The 21,962-nt window shown below is 38.6% G+C and overlaps 1 protein-coding gene and 4 non-coding genes across 5 annotated transcripts; all 5 read left to right on the top strand.

Moving 5' to 3' along the window:
• The first annotated feature begins 404 nt into the window (after window positions 1-404).
• Window positions 405-4,683, top strand: rps7 (ribosomal protein S7). The gene is made up of 7 exons (XM_028796911.2): window positions 405-462; window positions 1,030-1,107; window positions 1,642-1,713; window positions 2,148-2,291; window positions 3,117-3,181; window positions 4,079-4,229; window positions 4,566-4,683. The coding sequence occupies exons 2-7, from the start codon at window positions 1,033-1,035 to the stop codon at window positions 4,641-4,643; spliced, it is 585 nt and encodes a 194-aa protein (XP_028652744.1). The 5' UTR covers window positions 405-462; window positions 1,030-1,032; the 3' UTR covers window positions 4,644-4,683.
• On the top strand, window positions 1,829-2,050 carry LOC114649747 (small nucleolar RNA SNORA73 family). Its single transcript, XR_003715894.1, has one exon. It is a non-coding gene; the product is annotated as a small nucleolar RNA SNORA73 family (small nucleolar RNA).
• LOC114649750 (small nucleolar RNA SNORA73 family) lies at window positions 2,628-2,844 on the top strand. The gene has a single exon (XR_003715897.2). It is a non-coding gene; the product is annotated as a small nucleolar RNA SNORA73 family (small nucleolar RNA).
• Window positions 3,724-3,950, top strand: LOC114649749 (small nucleolar RNA SNORA73 family). Its single transcript, XR_003715896.2, has one exon. It is a non-coding gene; the product is annotated as a small nucleolar RNA SNORA73 family (small nucleolar RNA).
• On the top strand, window positions 4,284-4,504 carry LOC114649748 (small nucleolar RNA SNORA73 family). The gene has a single exon (XR_003715895.1). It is a non-coding gene; the product is annotated as a small nucleolar RNA SNORA73 family (small nucleolar RNA).
• Window positions 4,684-21,962: the final 17,279 nt, after the last annotated feature.

Raw genomic sequence — 21,962 nt, 5'->3', positions numbered from 1 at the left:
GCAAAACTGGCTGTTCATTTGATTTGTACTACTGATTTGTAAACACTTCTGCAATATTAACTTGCTTTGTATACTTTTAAGATTTTATTATTTATTCCCACTTTTGTATACATTTTATTAGTTTCTTAATATCTTATTTATTTTTAATTGCTTTATTTATATCTACCCCAAAATAAAATATACCCATAAACAATATAACAGATTACATGCAGTATAGTAAAGCAAGGGGTACTCTTTCTATGTTAGTGTAATATTAGCAGTGAAGTTTTGCACTTTATTTTATGGATGTGGTACTAAATATAAACTTTCACCTGCAGGCGTGGTGTAAAATTTTAAAATGGCAAAAAAGAGACATCTCGTACTGTCGGTGACGTCACATACTATCCCGTGAGCCTCTAGCCGAATAGCTTTTCTAAGATTCTCGCGAGACTTCGGTCTCTTCCTAGGCCGTCATTGATAGAGGTTGGTGGGAGATTTATTTCAGTCAGTACACTTTTGTTAATAATGTCCGTGCTTCGTTTTATATCCAATGTTTGGAACTTCTCCGGCCAAGTGAATAAGTCGATTGCTTAGATTAGCTTATTATTTTGCACGGATGGCTTTATTGGAAGGAATATTTTGGTGTTTTTTTTGGTTAGGGGAGGGCTGGAGCACAGACATCAGTAGGAAGGATGCCGAGGCTCAGGCCCATGTGTAAGTGTGGCGGCATAACGTGTGTTTTGTTATTCTGGGTAAAGTTGTTTTTTTTTTTTCCTAGTTAGCCTTCAGCCTTTTGAAATAAAAGGTAAAATAGCTAGAGTTAGATTTTTAAGGAAACGTCCAATGTATTATCTGAGCTCGTATTTCTTATTTGTTGTACAGTAAACACGCTAAAGATGTATGTAGGTAAATCTAAACGTTGTAGATTTTTAAATACTGCCTTAGTGATGTTTATGTGTTTATCTTAATCACAGATTACTGCTGCTTAATATGTGGACTGTGATTTTTTTTTTTTTAATAATTGTAATTCATTTTCACTTGTCTACACAGGCCATGTTCAGCACCAGCGCCAAAATAGTGAAGCCCAATGGGGAAAAGCCGGACGAATTTGAGTCCGGCATCTCTCAGGTAAGTGGACATCGCATAAATATAATTTAAGTTGTGGAGTGAGAGTTAATATATAGTGACAGTTCGTAGAAATTGCTGCATACAAATAGTGAAAGTCGTCAGAGCACCTTTGTCTGAAAAATCATTCATTTTCGTTCTAGGAAACAAATTGTTTGATTTTTATTGCAAGTCGGAAATATGATTTAAAATGTCGCACAAACAATTAGTGTATTATATAGGGAGCAACATAAAACTGAGGCACATGCTAACAATGACATTGAGTTAGCTGCTCGCTTGTAGGGCACTTGCAGGGTAATTTGCTTCTAAACTATAAAGCAAAGAAATGATTTAAGTGTTTGGTGTGTGGGTGGGGGGAATAAAATGCACGTGTTTGTATTCATAGTTTGTTCAGCTTTACTTGAATCTTTTTGAGTTAGTTGAGTGAAGCATACTTTTAAAAGTAGTTAAATTTCAGCATTGGAGAAAAAAGGAGACCTGGTAAATAAAATAAACGTTGCACACATTGTTTGAAATATAATCATATTTGATTTGTAGGCGCTCTTGGAGTTGGAAATGAACTCTGATCTTAAGGCTCAGCTGAGGGAGCTCAACATTACTGCTGCTAAGGTAAATTTTTTAAAAGTATATTTCTTCTACATCTTAACTGTGTACTGCTGTAGTTTTTTAAATGTAAATGTGATAGTGTAGGTAGTTTTTGTGATGGTGTTTGTTATTGAAAATCCCAATGTGGACACCCTCTGAGGTTGCTCTCATGAGGCTCTGTTCATGTGGCATATAGGAGCATAGCACATTTGTGCCATGATGTATAATCCCATTCCATGACATTGGAGAGTAAGCTTGTCCCCTGCCCTTTGGGCAGTTGTGGATAGCATCCTGTATATTCCTACATCTTCCCAGAGTCCTTGGACAATTACTGGGGAGGTAAACCATGCAGGTTACATGTTAAACTAAATGCATGCAAGTCATATTTTTCCTTTTAACTCAACAGCTTTGTACTAGGCAGTATTGTTTACTTAACTCAGATGTGAACTTTTTGTTAGGAAATTGAAGTAGGTGGTGGTAGGAAAGCGATCATCATCTTTGTGCCGGTGCCTCAACTGAAATCGTTCCAGAAGATCCAAGTTCGACTTGTCAGAGAGCTGGAAAAGAAATTCAGTGGCAAACATGTTGTTTTTATTGCACAGGTAATCAGTTCTTTTGTGTATCATATTGACATTATATAGCAGGGGTTTTTAGTCCTAGTCCTGTCCTGGTTATAGCGGCTTACATCCTACCAAAATCTAAACCATTTTTCCTTTGGTTTGGGGAATTTGCAGTTTAGTTTTTTTATAAAAAGGAAAAAAGTCAACCAAAGTAAAGTTTTGATCAAAGTAAAACCAATATTAAAATTAGCACTTCCTTGTTTGTAAAATTTTCAAGTTGAGAGTAAATTATCGGGTAGTAATAGCATAAGCCTGCTGCTTCTGTTGGCCTCGGGACAAGGAATGAGCACCCCTAACTTACAGTATTCAACTGAAATTCCAACGTGGACATCCTATGAGGTTGCTCTCATGTGGCTCTGTCTTTATGGTGTCAAGGAGCATAGTGCCTGTGTGTACAATGATGTATAATCCTGTTCCATAACGTTGGACAGCATACTTGTCCCCAGCCTTTGTGCTGGAGAGGGCAGGGGCCTGTATATTCCTACATCTATCCAGAGTCCTCTGTCTGGGTGGATAAACCATGCAGGTCACAAATACCTAGCTTTAATTTTTATACTATGAAATTCACTGTGTTTCGCTTTCTAAAGATTTGGTACACAAATAACATTTATAACCTGTTGTAAGTCGCTCTGGATAAGAGCGTCTGCTAAATGTTGTAAATGTAAATAACCTAGCAAGAAATGTTGTTTTTTTGGAATAAGGAGTAAAATTATGCTACACCTTTTTAACTTTTTTGAAGCTGTTTTGATAGACTGAAAGAGTTGTTTCATAGTAATCTTGAGGGTCTTTTTTTAAATATATATTTAGAGGAGAATTCTGCCGAAACCAACAAGGAAAAGCCGCACAAAAAATAAGCAGAAGCGCCCCAGGAGGTATGTACGTCTGCATCCTTTTATAGGTAACTATGTGAAGTTGATACTTCCACTAATGTTGTTGATGGCAGGGAAATCTTTATATTAAACAATATAAGAGCTGTTGGCTCATTCAGTTTACTCTTTGTGATTTAGACTGTTTGTTTTTACAAGTAATTTCAAAAAGTATGTTTTAAATTCTTGATAATAATTACTTATTTCTGTCCTCAATTTGGGGCATTTCTAGTGAAAGCTGGGTTTGCCAGTTGAAAGGACAAGTCAGATTTATGAAAATAAATAATTTAAGTGGTTTGAATTCCAACACAATGTTTGATTCAGATTTAATAGTCAAGTCCTCCCTGTTGGCTCTTATTTACTAGCAGTGGTAAATGGCATAAAATGTTATTAAACTCGCTTTATTCATAAGTACTAAGAGAATTGAGTATGCCTGTCAGACATGACAGAAAATCTTTAGTTGCAAGGGAGGAGAAAGGAGTTAGGGTGCAAATGTATAAATTCATTATTTTAATTGGTTAAAGATTGCCATGGTAGACAATGGTAAACCAACGTGAACATCCTGTGAGGTTGCTCTCATGTGGCTCTGTTCATATGGCTTTAGGGAGCATAGTACTGTTTGGTGCAGTGACTGTATAATCCCATTCCATGACGTTGGACAGCAAGCTTTTTCCCCTGACCATTTTGGTTGGTGAGGATAGCGGCCTGTATATTCCTACATCTTCCCAGAGTCCTTGTACAGTTACTGGGGAGACAAACCATGCAGGTCACACTATGCTTCATTTTAGATGCTCATTTTAAAATGTATTGTGAAGGTTTTTTTGGATGTTTTGAGTGAAAAGTGACGTGATTGTAATGGGTTTAAATACGTGAATCACAAATTGAGTTACGTTTTACTTACAGCCGCACACTAACTGCTGTACATGATGCTATCCTTGAAGACCTTGTGTTCCCTAGTGAAATTGTTGGCAAAAGAATTCGCGTAAAGCTTGACAGCAGCAGGCTTATTAAGGTCCATCTTGACAAAGCACAGCAAAACAATGTTGAACACAAGGTAAGTTTTTTTTTTTTTTTTTTTTTTTTTTTATACTTGGTTTAAACTTTATACCCAACGTGGACATCCTGTGAGGTTGCTCTCATTTGGCTCTGTCCGTGCAGCATAAGGGAGCGCAGCACTTCAGTGCAATGACGTATAATCCCATTCTGCGACGTTGGAAAGCAATCAGGTCCCCAGCCCTTTGGCTGGTGTGGACTGGGCACTGCATATTCCTACATCTTTCCAGAGCCATCTGGCAATTACTGGGGAGAAAAACCATGCAGGGCACATCTGTACTAGAATCAAATAATCTGGAGTAGTTCCAAGATTTCAGTTCTGTTTTTTGTTTTTTAGGTGGAAACATTTTCTGGCGTCTACAAAAAACTCACAGGCAAAGATGTTGTGTTTGAATTCCCAGAGTTCCAGCTGTAAAGTTCAAAATGAGTAAATAAACCTATTTGCTGTAAAAAAATTTGCAGCTTGTTTACATTTTTGATACACAGTCCTTAAATTTCCTTAAGCAGTGTCCTTATTTACCAATATTCTCCAATATTTCTGTCGAGCCTCAATCACTGAGCAATTTAGTTTTGACACATGGGTACCATTTGTTTACCTTATAGGTAGGTGATCTCAATTTTCTGTCATACATTTGCTGCTTTGAAAGTTATTTTCTATGAGTTTGATACACACACACCCCTCCTCCCATTTAAAATAGTGAAATGGTATAAAACTGAGTTGGAGTTTTCATAGAACTTGCTTGTTTTTGAGGATTTTCCTAAATGCCCTTTTCTTGCGTAGTCCAAAGACATTATGAACTTCAAAATGGGATGCTCTATATGAGGTTGTCTTGAAGTGGACTGATATTCGTGAAAATTGAGTTTTGTTTTGAAGCGTGCAGTGTTAAAAGTGAAGTAATATTACTTCAGTCAGTTTGTGATATTAAGTTCAACCAAGCTGTTAGGCCTGCGCTGCTTCACTGAAAGAGCTGAACTGCAAATGTGGTCAGTATCTGCCATCTGCATGTGACACATGCCTTGCCAAAGTGTTCAGACTACTGTTAAGTGTGGATATTGGGTATGACTTGGACAGAGTTCTCCTGTGTAAAGCTTTTTCCCCCCTAGAATTGTAATGGATGGGCTAACCTTTCAGTGTGTGTGTTTTTTTTTTGTTTTTTTTTCCTCTTTTCCACTAATAGTTTTAGGTCGTTGTTGATTACATACCAGTAGATGTGGTTGTAAGGCAGACAAGTTACAGTGTATCCGGAAAGTGTTCACAGCGCATCACTTTTTCCACATTTTATGTTACAGCTTTATTCCAAAATGGATTAAACATTTTTTTCCTCAGAATTCTACACACAACACCCCATAATGACAACGTGAAAAGTTTTACTTGAGGTTTTTGCAAATTTATTAAAAATAACTGAGAAATCCCATGTACATAAGTATTCATAGCCTTTGCTTAATACTTTGTCGATGCACCTTTGGCAGCAGTTACAGCCTCAAGTCTTTTTGAATATGATGCCACAAGCTTGGCACACCTATCCTTGGCCAGTTTGGCCCATTCCTCTTTGCAGCACCTCTCAAGCTCCATCAGGTTGGATGGGAAGCGTCGGTGCACAGCCATTTTAAGATCTCTCCAGAGATGTTCAATCGGATTCAAGTCTGGGCTCTGGCTGGGCCACTCAAGGACATTCACAGAGTTGTCCTGAAGCCACTCCTTTGATATCTTGGCTGTGTGCTTAGGGTCGTTGTCCTGCTGAAAGATGAACCGTCGCCCCAGTCCGAGGTCAAGAGTGCTCTGGAGCAGGTTTTCACCCAGGATGTCTCTGTACATTGCTGCAGTCATCTTTTCCTTTATCCTGACTAGTCTCCCAGTTCCTGCTGCTGAAAAACATCCCAACAGCATAATGCTGCCACCACCATGCTTCACTGTAGGGATGGTGCCTGGTTTTCCCCAAATATGACACTTGGCATTCACACCAAAGAGTTCAATCTTTGTCTCATCAGACCAGAGAATTTTCTTTCTCATGGTCTGAGAGTCCTTCAGGTGCCTTTTGGCAAACTCCAGGCGGGCTGCCATGTGCCTTTTACTAAGGAGTGGCTTCCATCTGGCCACTCTACCATACAGGCCTGATTGGTGGATTGCTGCAGAGATGGTTGTCCTTCTAGAAGGTTCTCCTCTCTCTACAGAGGACCTCTGGAGCTCTGACAGAGTGACCATCGGGTTCTTGGTCACCTCCCTGACTAAGGCCCTTCTCCCCCGATCGCTCAGTTTAGATGGCCGGCCAGCTTTAGGAAGAGTCCTGGTGGTTTCAAACTTCTTCCACTTACAGATGATGGAGGCCACTTTGCTCTTTGGGACCTTCAAAGCAGCAGAAATTGTTCTGTAACCTTCCCCAGATTTGTGCCTCGAGACAATCCTGTCTCGGAGGTCTACAGACAATTCCTTTGATTTTATGCTTGGTTTGAACTGTCAACTGTGGGACCTTTATATAGACAGGTGTGTCCCTTTCCAAATCCTGTCCGGTCAACTGAATTTACCACAGGTGGACTCCAATTAAGCTGCAGAAGCATCTCAAGGATGATCAGGGGAAACAGGATGCACCTGAGCTCAGTTTTGAGCTTCATGGGAAAGGCGCTGAATACTTATGTACATGTGCTTTCTCAATTTTTTTATTTTTAATAAATTTGCAAAAATCTCAAACTGTTTATTTTCACGTTGTCATTATTGGGTGTTGTGTAGACAGTATACATGTATTCCCAATTTTAAAGTCTTGTATAATATTGTGGGATTTTTATTTCCGGAAGCCTATTTGGGTTTTACGGAAAGTTAGCTCCTGTTGTCTGTGAAATGTATCTTATCGAAAGAGGGATTTATAATCTTCAAATGTAGAGTTCTCCCCAGAGCTGTTCTTTTTTTAATTGGATGAACTACATGAATATCTAGTATTAAAGCTCCTTCTGATAACTTCTGCTGAGTGTAATGGGACTCTTGGAATTTTTCTCAAGTAGTGATAGGTCAAAGCTGTATAAGGGTTGCATCCTCCTTAGTGCTCCCTGGGGCTGGAATGCTATCCAATTGAGTCCATCCACCATTGAACTTGCTTAAGCTACCTTAACAGTGGGTACAAGGGTGCCACTGATTTTATGATTAGAGTTGTTGAGGCACTCATAAATAACTCAGTATATTATACTTGGCCAACAGCCTTGTTAAATTACATAAACTCTATTTTGATCAGCACTGTGCAAACATGCAGACTACTTGTGCATTACTTAAAATTTATCTGCCATTGTTTAACATGTACCCCCTACATGCAGTACTTTCGTAATGGTTATATCTGAAGTACAGTGAAACCTGAATGGAGGACGCCCTTTTAAAAAAGGCAACGCACCATAGTTTGACCTTATGGCAAAATTTTGAAGCGTGTATCTCTGAGAGAACAGATGGCATTTGTAAAAATATGTTTTCAATAAAGGTTGGAGGAGAGGTAGCCTTAGGTTAGAAAAATGACCTTGCAGTCGACAGATTTTCAAGTGAGGCATTTATTAAACTTAGAGACATTTGTTGAGGTTACTGTTGGGATTGGTGACATGTTAACCAGACAGGTGAATAAAGATTTTGCTGTACTACTAGCCTTGTTTGGCAGTAATTGCATCGTCGGGGGATATCTGTTTGGATAAAGCTGGGAAAGATTTTTCTATAGAGGCTGGAGCAGTTTTGTCTGATTCTCCAGACTTTGAAGCTGGTGTGCTGAATGTACTGAAATGATGCTGCTTACGAGTACTGCCAGCCATATAGGTGCCATTTGTTTATTTCAGATGTAATCCAAAAGATGGAACAATTGCTACCATTCAGGTAACTTCTTTCCTTCCTAAATTGGTCAGACAAATATGCCAACTGTTGCAGTTAGAAATGAAGCACAAGTGTATACTCAATGAACATGCATAGCCTCCCTTGATTTCACAAGAAAAGACTGCAAAGGTAATTAGAACAGCATGATGCAATCCTGACTTTTGATATATGAAGTAATGAAATTTTCTCAAACATCAAAAAAAAAAATTTGAGATCCTGCTTATCGGGATTAATAAAGTATCTATCTATCTATCTATCTATCTAAACATAAAATAGGTAGTGAGATAAATGAAAAAAAGACTAGTTTTTCAAGCAAATGCGTGAGTCCCTGGATTTACCTTGTATGAATATTTTAAAGGAAGATTGAAATGGTAACCATTAGTATTTGGAAGATCAGTTTACAGAAAAGGCTGTTGCAGTTAAAGTTACTGAAAGTATGAAGCAATGAGCAATAAGGAAATGTAAAACAAAGTTGTAAAGGGGGATAATGTTCTGGTACACTTTCACATTACAGAACTTGCAGCTGAGCATGTCAAACTTGATGACCGTGTTTGCTTATCTTGTCCCATTAGCATGTCATATTACCCAATTGGCAATCTTTGGAAACTATACTGGAAAGTCACACAGTTGTCTAAACCCAAAGTACTGGAACCTTGCCCATCTTTATAACTGCCAATAATGTGGTAACTGGCAGAGCTGATATCTGAGGCTTTAAATATGTAGCGAGTTCAGACTCGATCTCATCCATTTTTTCAATTGTTTTACATAAAACGCACATCAGACAGACAAGTCTCACTTCTGTTCAACAGGTCACATTCCTTATTCATAGCTGCATTATATGCATTTGTACAGTGGCTGATGCCTCTTGCATGCAGACAAATCCGCCCACCCCAGTGACTTCAGACTAAATTAGACCTATTTGATTTTGTTGGGGAAGTCTCAAGACTGGTAGGACTGAGTCTGGGTTAGTCGCACTACACAGCTGAAATTCATGGGACAACTCCACGATTGCCTCCATTTTGCCATTATTTCCTCAACTCTCTGGCCTATTGGCAGCACTCTACTACAGGTAAGTGACCGAGCCTTGGAAACTGCAGTATGTTGTATATATGTGAATCTATTAAAGAAGAAAATAATCCATTAATAACTTCAGTATCAATATAGGAAGCGACTGTCTCATTCTTGAGCTGGAAAAGGTGTGGCATCGTCACCCTTGGTGATATATTTGATTGGTGACTAAGAATGTTTCAGTTGCTGAGGTCTGCATTTTCAATTTTATCATCTGCAACTCTAGTCGGTTATTAGGTCTTGTGGAATTTTTCTTTCCCAGGCCCAAGCTGTCTCTGCTACTTGTATCTTTTTACATAAGGCTACCTCAGAGTCTTTGCCCACTCAGTCAGTCTGGAATGTGTTTTATCACTGTCTGCACCTCTTGACTGGGACCTGATTTTTCAGAACATAATTTTTGCCTTTTGTAATCCCAATCACTGACACACACAATTTAAATTTGTGCATTGTAGAGTCCTCTGTTTGCTTATGTGCCTTTCTAATGGTCTATTTTGTTCTTTGTTCTTCTAAACCCCTGTATAATTGAAACTCCTGAAGTTCTGGCCTTTTGGTGAGCTGTGTCACATTTTCTTTCTTCTGTCCTCTCCTGTAATATACCATTTACTCCTGTTTTGGATCTTGATGCTCTTTTGAGTGGAGAATGCTATGTTTTGGTACCATTGATGCAAAATTAGCCCTTACTGTAAGCTGGAACTGACTTGATTCTGTTCTATAACTTCAGAAATTCCTTTCTACAACCAATGTTTCTTGAGCTATCTGCTGCTTGAATTAATGGTGCTGCTGTCTGAAATATTTGTAAATGGCAATCGTATATACAGTGTATTCTGACTTGCCTGGATGGAAGCTTTACTTAATGACCACTTACTTTTTCCTGTGTGCATCTGAGCCGTCTCTCCACCATGATTAATTTGGGTTGTTTGAGACTGTGGGTTGGGAGGAGGTAGGGTGGTGTTATGGTTGCCATGGGATATTTTATTTTGTGTGGACTTTTTCATGATTTTGTTTCATTTACATTTAATTTTTATTTTCAATCTACGTGGTAAAAATTTGGTAACCAAAAAAAAAAGCAGCAGCATTACCATTCATAGACCCAGCTTCTTATTTTGTATTTCTGTAAAGTGGAGGTTTTGATGTGGTCTTGAATTGACTAGACCCAGGCTAGGTACTAGTTGGCTATTTTCCATACTGCCTTATCAAATTCAGGGGCCACAAAGGTTATTTCCACAACTTGCTACAAATTTAAAAGCTTCTCTAGATAATATGCTAGTCCAGTGTTTCTCAAGCACTTCTGACTCGCTGGCTACCACCATAAGGTGCGGGAATGGATCATGAGTAGGTAGCTTAAACTACAGACAATGTTACATGATATCATTACTATTTATATCTGCATATGGTTCTTACATATGTGCGTGATTCATCTAGGAGGCACAGTCCCCGCTCCTACATTCACACTCATAACCTCTCTTTGAAGGTTGAAATTACAATTGAGACTGAAGGGAAGACCATTTGCTAACATTAACATGGAAGAAATCCAGGAAAAAATCTGAAGGAGTCTCCAGACATGGTAGTAAAAGTTGAGTACAGGAAATGTTTTCAGGATTGGGTGAAGCACTAGAACCGGTGTATTGCATCTCAAATTGAGTATTTTGACTGTCACTAAAATGGAATTGCTGTAAGTTGTATAATTTTTTTAAAACAATTCTGGGAATATGTTGGTGCCCTCTTGTTTGTGTATATATATTATGAGATGTAAGTCGCTGTCCAGCACCCCAAAACATGAGGCTGAATCTCAGTACTTTAGCAAAACCAGGTTTATTCAACTTGAAACAGGAACAGCAAGGTTATTTATTGCAGCAGGAGTTACCACTCTCCTATATACACACACAGCAAATGGGCATAGTCTGGGCCAAGTCAGTAGCCAAGTTATACTGTTCCCTGCATTTATAATGTTCCTTGCATCACCCATCAGCGACATGCGCTTATAGTGTGATCTTGATCGTCTTGTAGTTCTTTGCGTGGCACTATGCTGCTGCACTGTGAACCTGCAGTTGCCTCGGTGACGGACAAGCAGACTTCCACAGATGTGGCAGTCATGCTTCAGCATGTCATCCCTTTGGGAGGGGTCCTACAAGAGTTCAGAAACCTCACAGTATACAGTTAGGTCCATAAATATTTGGACAGACAACTTTTTTTTCTAATTTTGGTTCTGTACATTATCACAATGAATTTTAAATGAAGCAACACAGATGCAGTTGAAGTGCAGACTTTCAGCTTTAATTCAGTAGGGTGAACAAAACGATTGCATAAAAATGTGAGGCAACTAAAGCATTTTTTTAACACAATCCCTTCATTTCAGGGGATCAAAATTAATTGGACAAATTAAATAACTGAAAATAAAATGTTCATTTCTAATATTTGGTTGAAAACCCTTTCCTGGCAATGACAGCCTGAAGTCTTGAACTCATGGACATCACCAGATGCTGGGTTTCCTCCTTTTTAATGCTCTGCCAGGCTTTTACTGCAGCGGCTTTCAGTTGCTGTTTGCTTGTGGGCCTTTCTATCCAAAGTTTAGTCTTCAACATGTGAAATGCATGCTCAATTGGGTTAAGATCAGGTGACTGACTTGGCCATTCAAGAATTTTCCACTTCTTTGCTTTAATAAACTCCTGGGTTGCTTTGGCTGTATGTTTTGGGTCATTGGGTGGCGTTTCATGATACAGATGGACAATCAATTTGACTGCATTTAGCTGGATTTGAGCAGACAGTATGTCTCTGAACACGTCAGAATTCATTCGGTTGCTTCTGTCCTGTGTCACATCATCAATAAACACTAGTGTCCTAGTGCCACTGGCAGCCATGCACGCCCAAGCCATCACACTGCCTCCACCGTGTTTTACAGATGATGTGGTATGCTTTGGATAATGAGCTGTTCCACGCCTTCTGCATACTTTTTTCTTGCCATCATTCTGGCAGAGGTTGATCTTGGTTTCATCTGTCCAAAGAATGTTTTTCCAGAACTGTGCTGGCTTTTTTAGATGTTCTTTAGCAAAGTCCAATCTAGCCTTTCTATTCTTGAGGCTTATGAGTGGCTTGCACCTTGCAGTGCACCCTCTGTATTTACTTTCATGCGGTCTTCTGTTTATGGTAGACTTGGATATCGATATGCCTACCCCCTGGAGAGTGTTGTTCACTTGGTTGGCTGTTGTGAAGGGGTTTCTCTTCACCATGGAAATGATTCTGCGATAATCCATCATTGTGTCTTCCATGGACGTCCAGGTCTTTTTGCGTTGCTGAGTTCACCAGTGCTTGCTTTCGTCCTCAGGATGTACCAAACTGTAGATTTTGCCACTTGTAATATTGTAGCAATTTCTTGGATGGGTTTTTTCTGTTTTTGCAGCTTAAGGATGGCTTCTTTCAACTGCATGGAGAGCTCCTTTGACCGCATGTTGTATGTTCACAGCAAAATCTTCCACATGCAAGCACCACACCTCAAATCAACTCCAGGCCTTTTATCTGCTTAATTGATAATGACATAATGACGGACTTGCCTACACCTGCCCATGAAATAGCCTTTGAGTCAATTGTCCAATTATTTTTGAGCCCCTGAAATGAAGGGATTGTTTTAAAAAATGCTTTAGTTGCAAGCTGAAAGTGTGCACTTCAACTGCATCCGAGTTGTTTCATTTAAAATTCATTGTGGTAATGTACAGAACCAAAATTAGAAAAAAGTTGTCTGTCCAAATATTTATGGACCTAACTGTATATCAGGTATATATATATATATATATATATATATATATATACACACACACACACACACAAATACACATTTACATATAATGCATAGCACTAAAATACTAGTCCGGTAGTTAAACCTGTCCTCTGCATTGAGTCAAAGATTTTCATCCACATCACATCTTCGGACCAGTTCCATCCCTGGCAGTCTTCTGCAGTTATTTTCCCAGGCACACAACATTCATCATGTGTGGGTGGTTGTCTTAGACTTTCCACCTCCAGGAGGCAAAGAACTTCTCCATGGGATTGAGGAAATGTTGAGTAATTTGGAAATCTTGGCATCATCCTACCATGGACTTCAAACCACTCCATCATGGCAGCAGAATGGTGGAATGCCAAATCGCCCCATATGAAAAACAAAACTTTATGGATTCCTTTGCCCTGTTTGGTCAGCTGGGTCAAGCATAGCATAGAGGTCATCCAGGAATGAATGAGCTGTTCAGTGTTGCATGGACCATTTTCTTGGTTTGTGTATCAGTTGTCCTGCAGAAGATACTGCTGCACACATTGTTATAGTGTCTCCCTTCTGACCAGGAACATTCATTGTTGATATTTTGCCAATTACATTCCTCTCTTGGTGACTTGAACCCAGTCTCCTCAACTAAGACAAATATATGAGATATTTTCCAGCCTTCAAGTTCCATAACTCTTTAAAATATAGAAAAAATATACAGTAACACATTAAAATAATTATGTGAAACTCGGCACTGGGCATGCTGTGTCATTTACTGTTGTTCAAAATAAGTACTGTTATATGTAGACATCTTACCTAAACATATTAATATCTCAGTTCCTTCACATTACTTTGACTTTGTTTCAAAGGAGACTGTGTATACTTGTTTCATCATTATATTTGGTACTATTTCAAAACTCTGGAAATTGTTATGATTACATGTTGGAAATCATTAAAGTCAATGTTGTCTGCCAATACTCTCATGAATTTGTCATAGTTTTATGGCATAATTGGCAATCACCATACCAAGAGTGGCAATTTCCTTAATCGGCAGTGAAAATGTTTCCTTCCCCTCCAGTTGGAGGTAGTCATTGTATTCTACAAGTGAATCAGAAATGCAAAAACATTCTTCTGTAGGTGGTGCCATTTTACAGTTGTTTTAATAAATGATATTCAGTTATCTGCTCTTTCAGAATAAACATCTTGGTATACCGCAATGGATGCCACTGTAGTGCATGGAAGATTTGTTGCCCTAATTTCATCAGAGACTGTGGCTTTTGACCTTCTTCTCTGCCTTGCACCATCCATGTGTGCACCTCTCCCTCTTCCACAAGACTGTTTCTGGACATAGGTGGTCTAGACAAGTGGATATGGCACCCTCTTGTGGTCATAGCGAATTAGTGCAGCCCAATTTGGAGATTCTTATCTTTACTGTTTTTTAGTAAAATTTGGACTGACCGGAACTAAAAGAAATGTTTCTGTTGTGCGCCTCAGCAGTGCCTGCACTGTCTGCACTATGCACAGCACACTCTGTAGCCCAGAAACAGCACTGGGCAATGCAACATTTTTTTTAAACAATACAGACCTACAAACACTCAGACTCAAAGCAAATGTCCAATTATATTGTTTTATATTATTTCCACTATACTAGTGATGTTCGGTTTTAACATTTGATGACCTAAACAGTCCAACAATAACACAAACAACAACAATAAAGATGATGCCAATAATAATAACCCTCAAACTGTAGCATCGGGCGGAGTGGTGGCTCTGAGGTTAAGGATCTGCGCTGGTATCCCGAAGGTTGCCGGTTCGAATCCCCGTCACTGCTCTGCTGGGCCCTTGAGCAAGGCCCTTAACCTGTAATTGCTCCAGGGGCGCTGTACAATGGCTGACCCTGCGCTCTGAACCCAAGGGGTATGCGAAAACTACCAAATTCCTAATACAAGAAATTGTATAAGGCGAAATAAAGAACAAAAAAAAAAAAAAATATAAGAGATAGACATGACGAAATAAAATTAAATGATCAAAACGGCCACAGGACTGTAGTTCTTGAGTGAACTGATAAAAGCTGATTTAGCCCAAACTATGATCGTCTATCAAATGAACATACATTAAAGCTTGTGTTAAAGCTTAACAAATATCATCCTCTATTGCTCACCATTGTTTGCGAGATTCGCTCTGGGAGCGCTAAAACAGGATAGGTAGATTGCATTATTTGCATAAACGTGCATACGGTAAACAGGAATTGTACCCAAAGGTTCCTTTTTAAAGGTAATCACTGTTGTCAATATGCTAAATTTTCAATTTATTTTAGTAATTTAAACAACATATATATTACAGTAATGTCTTAGTTAAAAAAATTAATAAATAAATTATATGCAGAATATCACCATCATCAAAAGGCACACTTTAGGCTGGTGGTTTAAATAGATAACTATATAAACTACACCATACTGTTTCTTTCTTAATTTTCTTTAGAGAAAAGTTAAAAGCAATAAATAAAGACTGCTAATACAGCCCGAGTCCTACTTATTTTCTAAAATGGCACCCTTCACGAGTGTATTTGTCTGAGACAGTCTTGTAAACAGACATTGCTATAACTGAACATTCTCAAATTGTAAATCTGAGGTCCAAAGGACTGTCCTCAGTCCTGTCTCCAGGTCTCAATGTACAGGTCTGGCAGTAATAATTCCTCTCAAAGCAAAGAGGGGTGGCGGGGCACCATTTGCAACTTCGCCAGGGGTGCTGGGGTGTCACTCGCTCCATGGCTGCACTCTGGTCCTAATCTGGGATCCTGAGGTGGTCTGTCATTTGATGGGTGTGGCAGTGCATGCTCTGCTCTTCCTCTCTTTCTTTCTGTGTCTCCCTCTTGTCTTTCTCTGGCAGAGTTCCTGTTTGTGGATAAAATCAACGGAACAATTCTCACTTTTGTAAAGATGGCAATGAAAGCTAAAATAACACACCTAGCTAGGATGGTCAAAGGATAAAATTGATATCAACTGGGGTTTCACATTTTACTTTGGTGGTATTGTTTTGTAGAAGTGGTGTATTCTGCAAAATGATGTTGATCTCAATTGTGTCCTAAGTTTTCAAACTAAATATCACAGTTTTGAAAACAGTGTGCTGATATTTGCACAAGGTGGTGTGGACATGCAGTGTTTTGCTTGTGGTAGAATCTGAATGAGAATAGTAGGTATTTTAGAAGTTTTGATCATTGACTACATTTTGTGGAGAAGGAATGAATAGTGATCCTTGGTTTGGTGCACATAGAGTTTGGAAAAGAGGAACCCTGTGGAGAGTAATGTGTGTGTGACCAATTGTAAAACACTGTAATCCCTAATTAGGCTCAACATGCAGAGAGTAAGATAGATAGCATAAAACACTTAACCATCATATCAATTAAAAATCAAAGTACATAAATACAAAGACAAAACGCAGCCAAAAACAGAATCACATAATATGAAAAATTATTTTTAAACTAGCTGTTCTACCTGGCCTTACCTGGAAGAATGATAAAATGAACCATTCATGTGTAGAATAAAAGACCTCATCATCAGGCAGAAAGAGGTGTACGTTTTTAGTATTATTTAGCAGCTAGTGCTTCTGAGCTTATTAAGCCCTTGCTTGAACTGTGAAATTAGGTGTATGAGTAAAAGAAGTAGAATTGATTTTACAGCAAACAAATGATTCATAGAACAGTAATAATAATTATCTCAGTTGTCCTGTAATAATGTTGAAATGGTACATAGTGATCCCTGAGAGACAAATGAGGGTCGAGCAGCACACACCACCTTCTTCTCTCTGAGCAGTGTGACTGCTGGATCCCCACAAAGTGTCTTTCCCCCCTTTCACTGCTGGTGTCTCAAAAGACTTCTGTTGCTCCAGCTCAAGCATAGACCTCATCACAAAGGAGTCATTTGCTTGCTTATATTTGCCCTAGACAAAAGCTGAATATGACATTTTATGTTTGTCATAAAGAAAAAAGGGAACAGATTTTTAACACGGTCAGCCATTAGAGTTGTTAAGCAGCAAATGTCAAAATCTTGTTCTTTTTCAACATGCCAAAATATTTTAAACTTCTCAATAATTATTGTGGTCAAAGTAAATACCTGAAATTGGTGCTGTTTAGTTGCAGAAGATGTAATAGTCACATTGATAAGACATTGAGCTCTGGAGATATTGAGGTTAAAAGGCACACAGATTTTATTTTTTATGTAAATACCAGGGGGACCTTTGGTGCCCAACCCCCCCCGGCTCCTTCGGTGCCCAACCCCCAGTTGCGGCCAGAATATTAATAAAATCTGTAAATGTACAAAAGAAAAAAATATTATTTATTGGAGTCAAAATCACGAAATTCTATAAATATGTAAAAGAAAAATTAATTATTATTTAATGCAGTAAAAATCATGAAATGAGAATAAAACATTCACTCTCTTACACATTGGAGTATTCCCATTAAACTGAGGTCCATTATGCTCGATGAGTATTTATAAGAGACTAAATAAACGATCCATTCATTTTAACTGACATTCTTATAGATAAAAAAACCTTTTTGTAAAAAATGACTCATTTAAATAACAGGAAAAATCACATGAAAACTAAAGTGGTATGCAATGGGTCATCGTAACTCAACCTGCAGCTAACTAAATCACCTAAACACACACATTGGTGTTATGAATAGATCATTTTTTTAATAGTTTGTTCCTGTGAAAGAAAGTTTATTCGATTAAAAAATAAAAACCACGACTTTCTTGACAGTTTATAATTTAAAAACAGAATAAGAATCTGAAAATCTAACAACATAAATTCTGAAAAGAATGATACCAAACATATATATGTAGGTTTTAAAATAAGCCAGATTTAAAGTATGACAAATAAGTTACATAAAATCGTTGCACAAAATCGTTGCACTTTTAGGCTTAGGATTTTATTTATAGAGTAGATTTATACAGTGAAAATCTAAAACTTTATTAGCTTATATTTAAAGTTGGACTATATGGGAAACAACTGAAATGTTTTGTAGAAACAAATGTAAGGTTATTTTTGTGATGATGAATATACTAGCTGTGTAAGCCAGCACAGGGTCCTAGAAACTATTGAAATTGTCAGAACAAAAAATGAAATGTTGAGTTGTCAGGTAATTGAAAGTTTCTTCAGAGGTTTCATTTTGCCAGCGTGCTCGCCTTGCTTGTGTATTAACGGCGGGAGGAAAAGTAAAAGGAATACCGTTTGTCGATGTGCTCGCCTCACTCCTATATTAGCCACTAAGCAAGTGACTCTTTCTTCGGAGGTTTTGCTTTGCCGACGTGCTCGCCTCGCTTGCGTATCCTCGGAGGTGGAGCCCTTACCCCGATTCCACCTTTCACTTCCGGGTCGGACAGACACACTTCCACGCGTAGACGTTAAACAGAACAGAGACCCGGCTAAATGACAATGGTGGGGATGAGTGTAACATAGAGGGATACATATTTTTTGGGAAGGATAGACAGAACAGAAAAGGAGGTGGGTTGCCGTTTATGTCAAACAGAATTTAAACGCAAGTCCTCTTCAGTTGGATGATGAGCCCCAGCTTAGTGAGGACATGTGGCTTTGCCTGGAAAATATTATGGAAAGAGGTCTTATTTTAGAAAAGTGACCATCCGATGCATACAGTAATTTCAACACACTTCTTTTCTGTAATATTAAAAAGATAAGTTTATAGGGGAATGTTATAGTCATAAGGGATTTTCACTGTCTGAATGTTAACTGGGATAACTTGGCAAACAGAAGAGCGTAAGTGCAGGAGTTTTCAGAAGTAATCAGTGACTTTTTTTTAATACAGTATGTTAAAGCAACTGCGGTGGGTTGGCACCCTGCCCAGGATTGGTTCCTGCCTTGTGCCCTGTGTTGGCTGGGATTGGCTCCAGCAGACCCCCGTGACCCTGTGTTTGGATTCAGCGGGTTGGAAAATGGATGGATGGATGTTAAAGCAAAAAAAAAAACTCCGCAGTGGGTTAATAAAGAGTTAAAAAAGAAGCCGCAAAGGAAAAAAAAACAGCTGTACAAGGCATATAAAGACTAATAACTCCAATGTGAATCTTATGGCATATGAGAACATGAAAGCAACCATTGAGAAGGATATTTGAGAGGATAAATGACAGTTACAGAAGAATATGGCAGTTAAGGTGAAAGACTACCGAAAGAGATTCTTTCAGTATTTTAGTAGTAAGAGGACAGTCAAGGAGAGGTGAAGTGCATCAAGAATAGTAAAGGGGAATTAAAAGATACAAACAGTGAAATAGCAGATGCTCTAAACTCACATTATTCTGTGGGCTTCATATTTGAGGAAGTGGTTAACCTCCTTACAGTTAAAAGGACTAATGTGGAGGTGCTGTATGGTGTAGTGGTTAAGGCTTTGGACTTCAAATACTGAGCTTGTGGGTTTAAATCCTGCTGCGGACACTGTGTGACTATGAGCAAGTCACTTGACCTGCCTGTGCTCCATCTGGAAAACCAAAACAAGTGTAACCAATTGTATCATAAATGTTGTAACGTCTTGGATAAAAGGTGTCAGCCAAATAAGTAAATGTAAATTTGGAAATTGTAGAGGGAGAAGTACTGCTTAGATTAAATAGGCTGAAATCAAATAAGATGACCAGATAATATTGACCCTTGAGTTCTTAAGGAGGTTAGCGAAAACATATATAAACCTTTGTCACATATTTTTAGGAAGTCACTGTGCACCTGGGAAATTCTGAAGGACTGGAAAATGGTAAATATTCCTTTATATGAAAATGTTCATCGGGCAGATCCAAACAACTACAGGCCAGTAAGCTTAATGTGCATCACACATAAATTAATTGAAGGAATTATTAAGGGTAACATTGAGCAACACATGGCAAGAACAGGAGGTTTCCTGAATAGTCAGCATGGGCTCAGAAGAGGGATGTCGTGTTTTTCTTACATGCTGTAATTCTATGAGGAAGCAACAAAAGGATACGATCAAAGTGGAGCATATGATATTATTTATTTTGACTTTCAGAAAGCATTTGATAAGGTGCCACATGAGAGGGTGGGCATCAAACTAAAAGAAGTGGGAGTTCAGGGTGTTTTTGTAGATGAATGCAAAATTGGCACAGACACAGGAAGGAGAGGGTGAAGGTGCAAGGAACCCTATAAGAATTGGCCAATGTTAATAGCAGTGTTTCACGGGGGTCAGTGCTAGGTCCGCTGCGGTTTTTAATTTATAGAAAAGTATATTATTTGGATAGGAATATAAATAACAAGGTGGTTAAGTTTGCAGATGATACCAAATTTGGTGGATTGGCAGATAATTTAAAATCCGTTACATCATTACAGAAGGACTTGGACAGCATACAGGTTTGGCCATATTTGTGGCAGATGAAATTTAATGCAAGTAAATGTAAAGTATTACATGCAGAAAGTAAAAAAGATTGATGTGAATGCATAAGGAGAGGTCTGAAAATCGAAAGTACACCTTATAAGAATAATTTAAGAGTCATAGTATGGAAAGATGTTCTTTTTCTCATTAGATGGCAACCTATTGTTTTGGAAAGGAGCAAATTATAGCTGTTTAGCATAGACAGTAATCCCTGGGGTGTGTTAAAGGAAGCATTCTGATGTATGTAAATGTAAACTGCATCTGTTGAGAAATGCAACAGGCTATGACCCGAGCAGAGATTTTGTTCTGCTGCTAAGGACAATACAAAGATGGAATGTTAATGCAGTCTTAGGAAATCAGATATTTTTTATTTTTAATTTGACTTTTGTGGCAATCTCTACCGAAGATGCCAGTTTGGAATGCGATTTGTAATTCAAACTTCACTTTAATAATATCTTTGAATACTGTCCTAGGTACCTTTTAAAAGTAAATGAGACATCCCTGTTTGTCCTTTGTCTTTCAGTTGCAGATTATTTCTATATGTTACGTATCCAACCCTCACTATCTTCATATTTTGAGTTAGTTTAGCTTATACCGCTCTCAGATCCAGCACGATTATAATACACACTGCCCTCTTTGAGAGGCAGCAAAAGAAAAAAATAAATAATCCGGGGTGCAAGTGACCAACACTACTTTTCTACTACACCACTTCAAATTATGGAGACACACCAGTTAAAGCAGGGTCAAGTCAAAATGATTATTGAAAGACAATACACATTATCACCGTGACAACAACAACAACAACAAAAAACCTTATATGCATAATATTGCGCTGCAGCGCTTCCCATCCCCACACAAATCGCAACACAAACACTAGAAAACATACATTACTAATAAGAATTTGAGCAAATGGAAACACAAAAAAAAGAAACAATGGATTTATAATTTTTTGAGTCTTATCTGTACGGTAGCATTGAGCTCAGTCTATCGTGGGGAATGAGACGCCAACCATATCTCTTATTCCGGGAAATGTATTGATTAACTGTTCCTAGTGCTGGTTCGTCAAGTCCTCTCCCGTATGCCTTCCTCCCGAAAGTAAAAATTATTTGACTGGCAATGAACTCGAGTTCACCTGACGATATCCAAGAGGTGTTAATCCTTTCCCTTGTGCCTTTTCTTGTTATGGCCTCCTCCTCTCTCCTCGCTCTTCTTCTTTTTTCCCGTCACCTATTTACATACGGATAGCTCCTCCCCGTACAGTCTGTTGGCCCTCCAAACCAGGTGCTCCCCTCCGACTGTATAAAGGGCCGGCCCTACACATAAAGGCATACCACTAAAACAGGTATGGGAAAAGGTACAGACTTACAGGTACATACACATATTCCGGTCGACCGTTACAAGCTTTGCATCTAAAGGTGTTTTGGCATTACCTCACGCTCTCCGTGACTCTGTAATGGATAAAGCAAGTTCAGAAAATACACTGTCAAAATTGTGCTTCCCTGATTATGACCACAGTGAGCTGGAGCTTATCCTGGCTCAAAATACAGACCAGCCATCGACTAGACACCAGTCTGGGGTATCCCTACACAACGATAGTCGGGCCACTTCACTGTTATGCAGGAAACCGCCAGAATATGTTTAATAAATAAATCCTTAGAAATGGGAGACGAATGTAAAGTTGCCATATAAAATATTCCCA

This window comes from Erpetoichthys calabaricus, chromosome 3, assembly GCF_900747795.2.
Source record: "Erpetoichthys calabaricus chromosome 3, fErpCal1.3, whole genome shotgun sequence".
Classification (NCBI taxonomy): Eukaryota; Metazoa; Chordata; class Cladistia; order Polypteriformes; family Polypteridae; genus Erpetoichthys; species Erpetoichthys calabaricus.
This window is presented reverse-complemented; position numbering and strand designations above follow the sequence as displayed.

Coding starts and splice junctions, on each gene's coding strand:
- rps7 (XM_028796911.2), top strand. CDS start 1,033: ATGTTCAGCACCAGCGCCAAAATAGTGAAGCCCAATGGGGAAAAGCCG. Junction 1,108..1,641: donor TTGAGTCCGGCATCTCTCAG/GTAAGTGGACAT, acceptor TTTGATTTGTAG/GCGCTCTTGGAGTTGGAAAT. Junction 1,714..2,147: donor TCAACATTACTGCTGCTAAG/GTAAATTTTTTA, acceptor ACTTTTTGTTAG/GAAATTGAAGTAGGTGGTGG.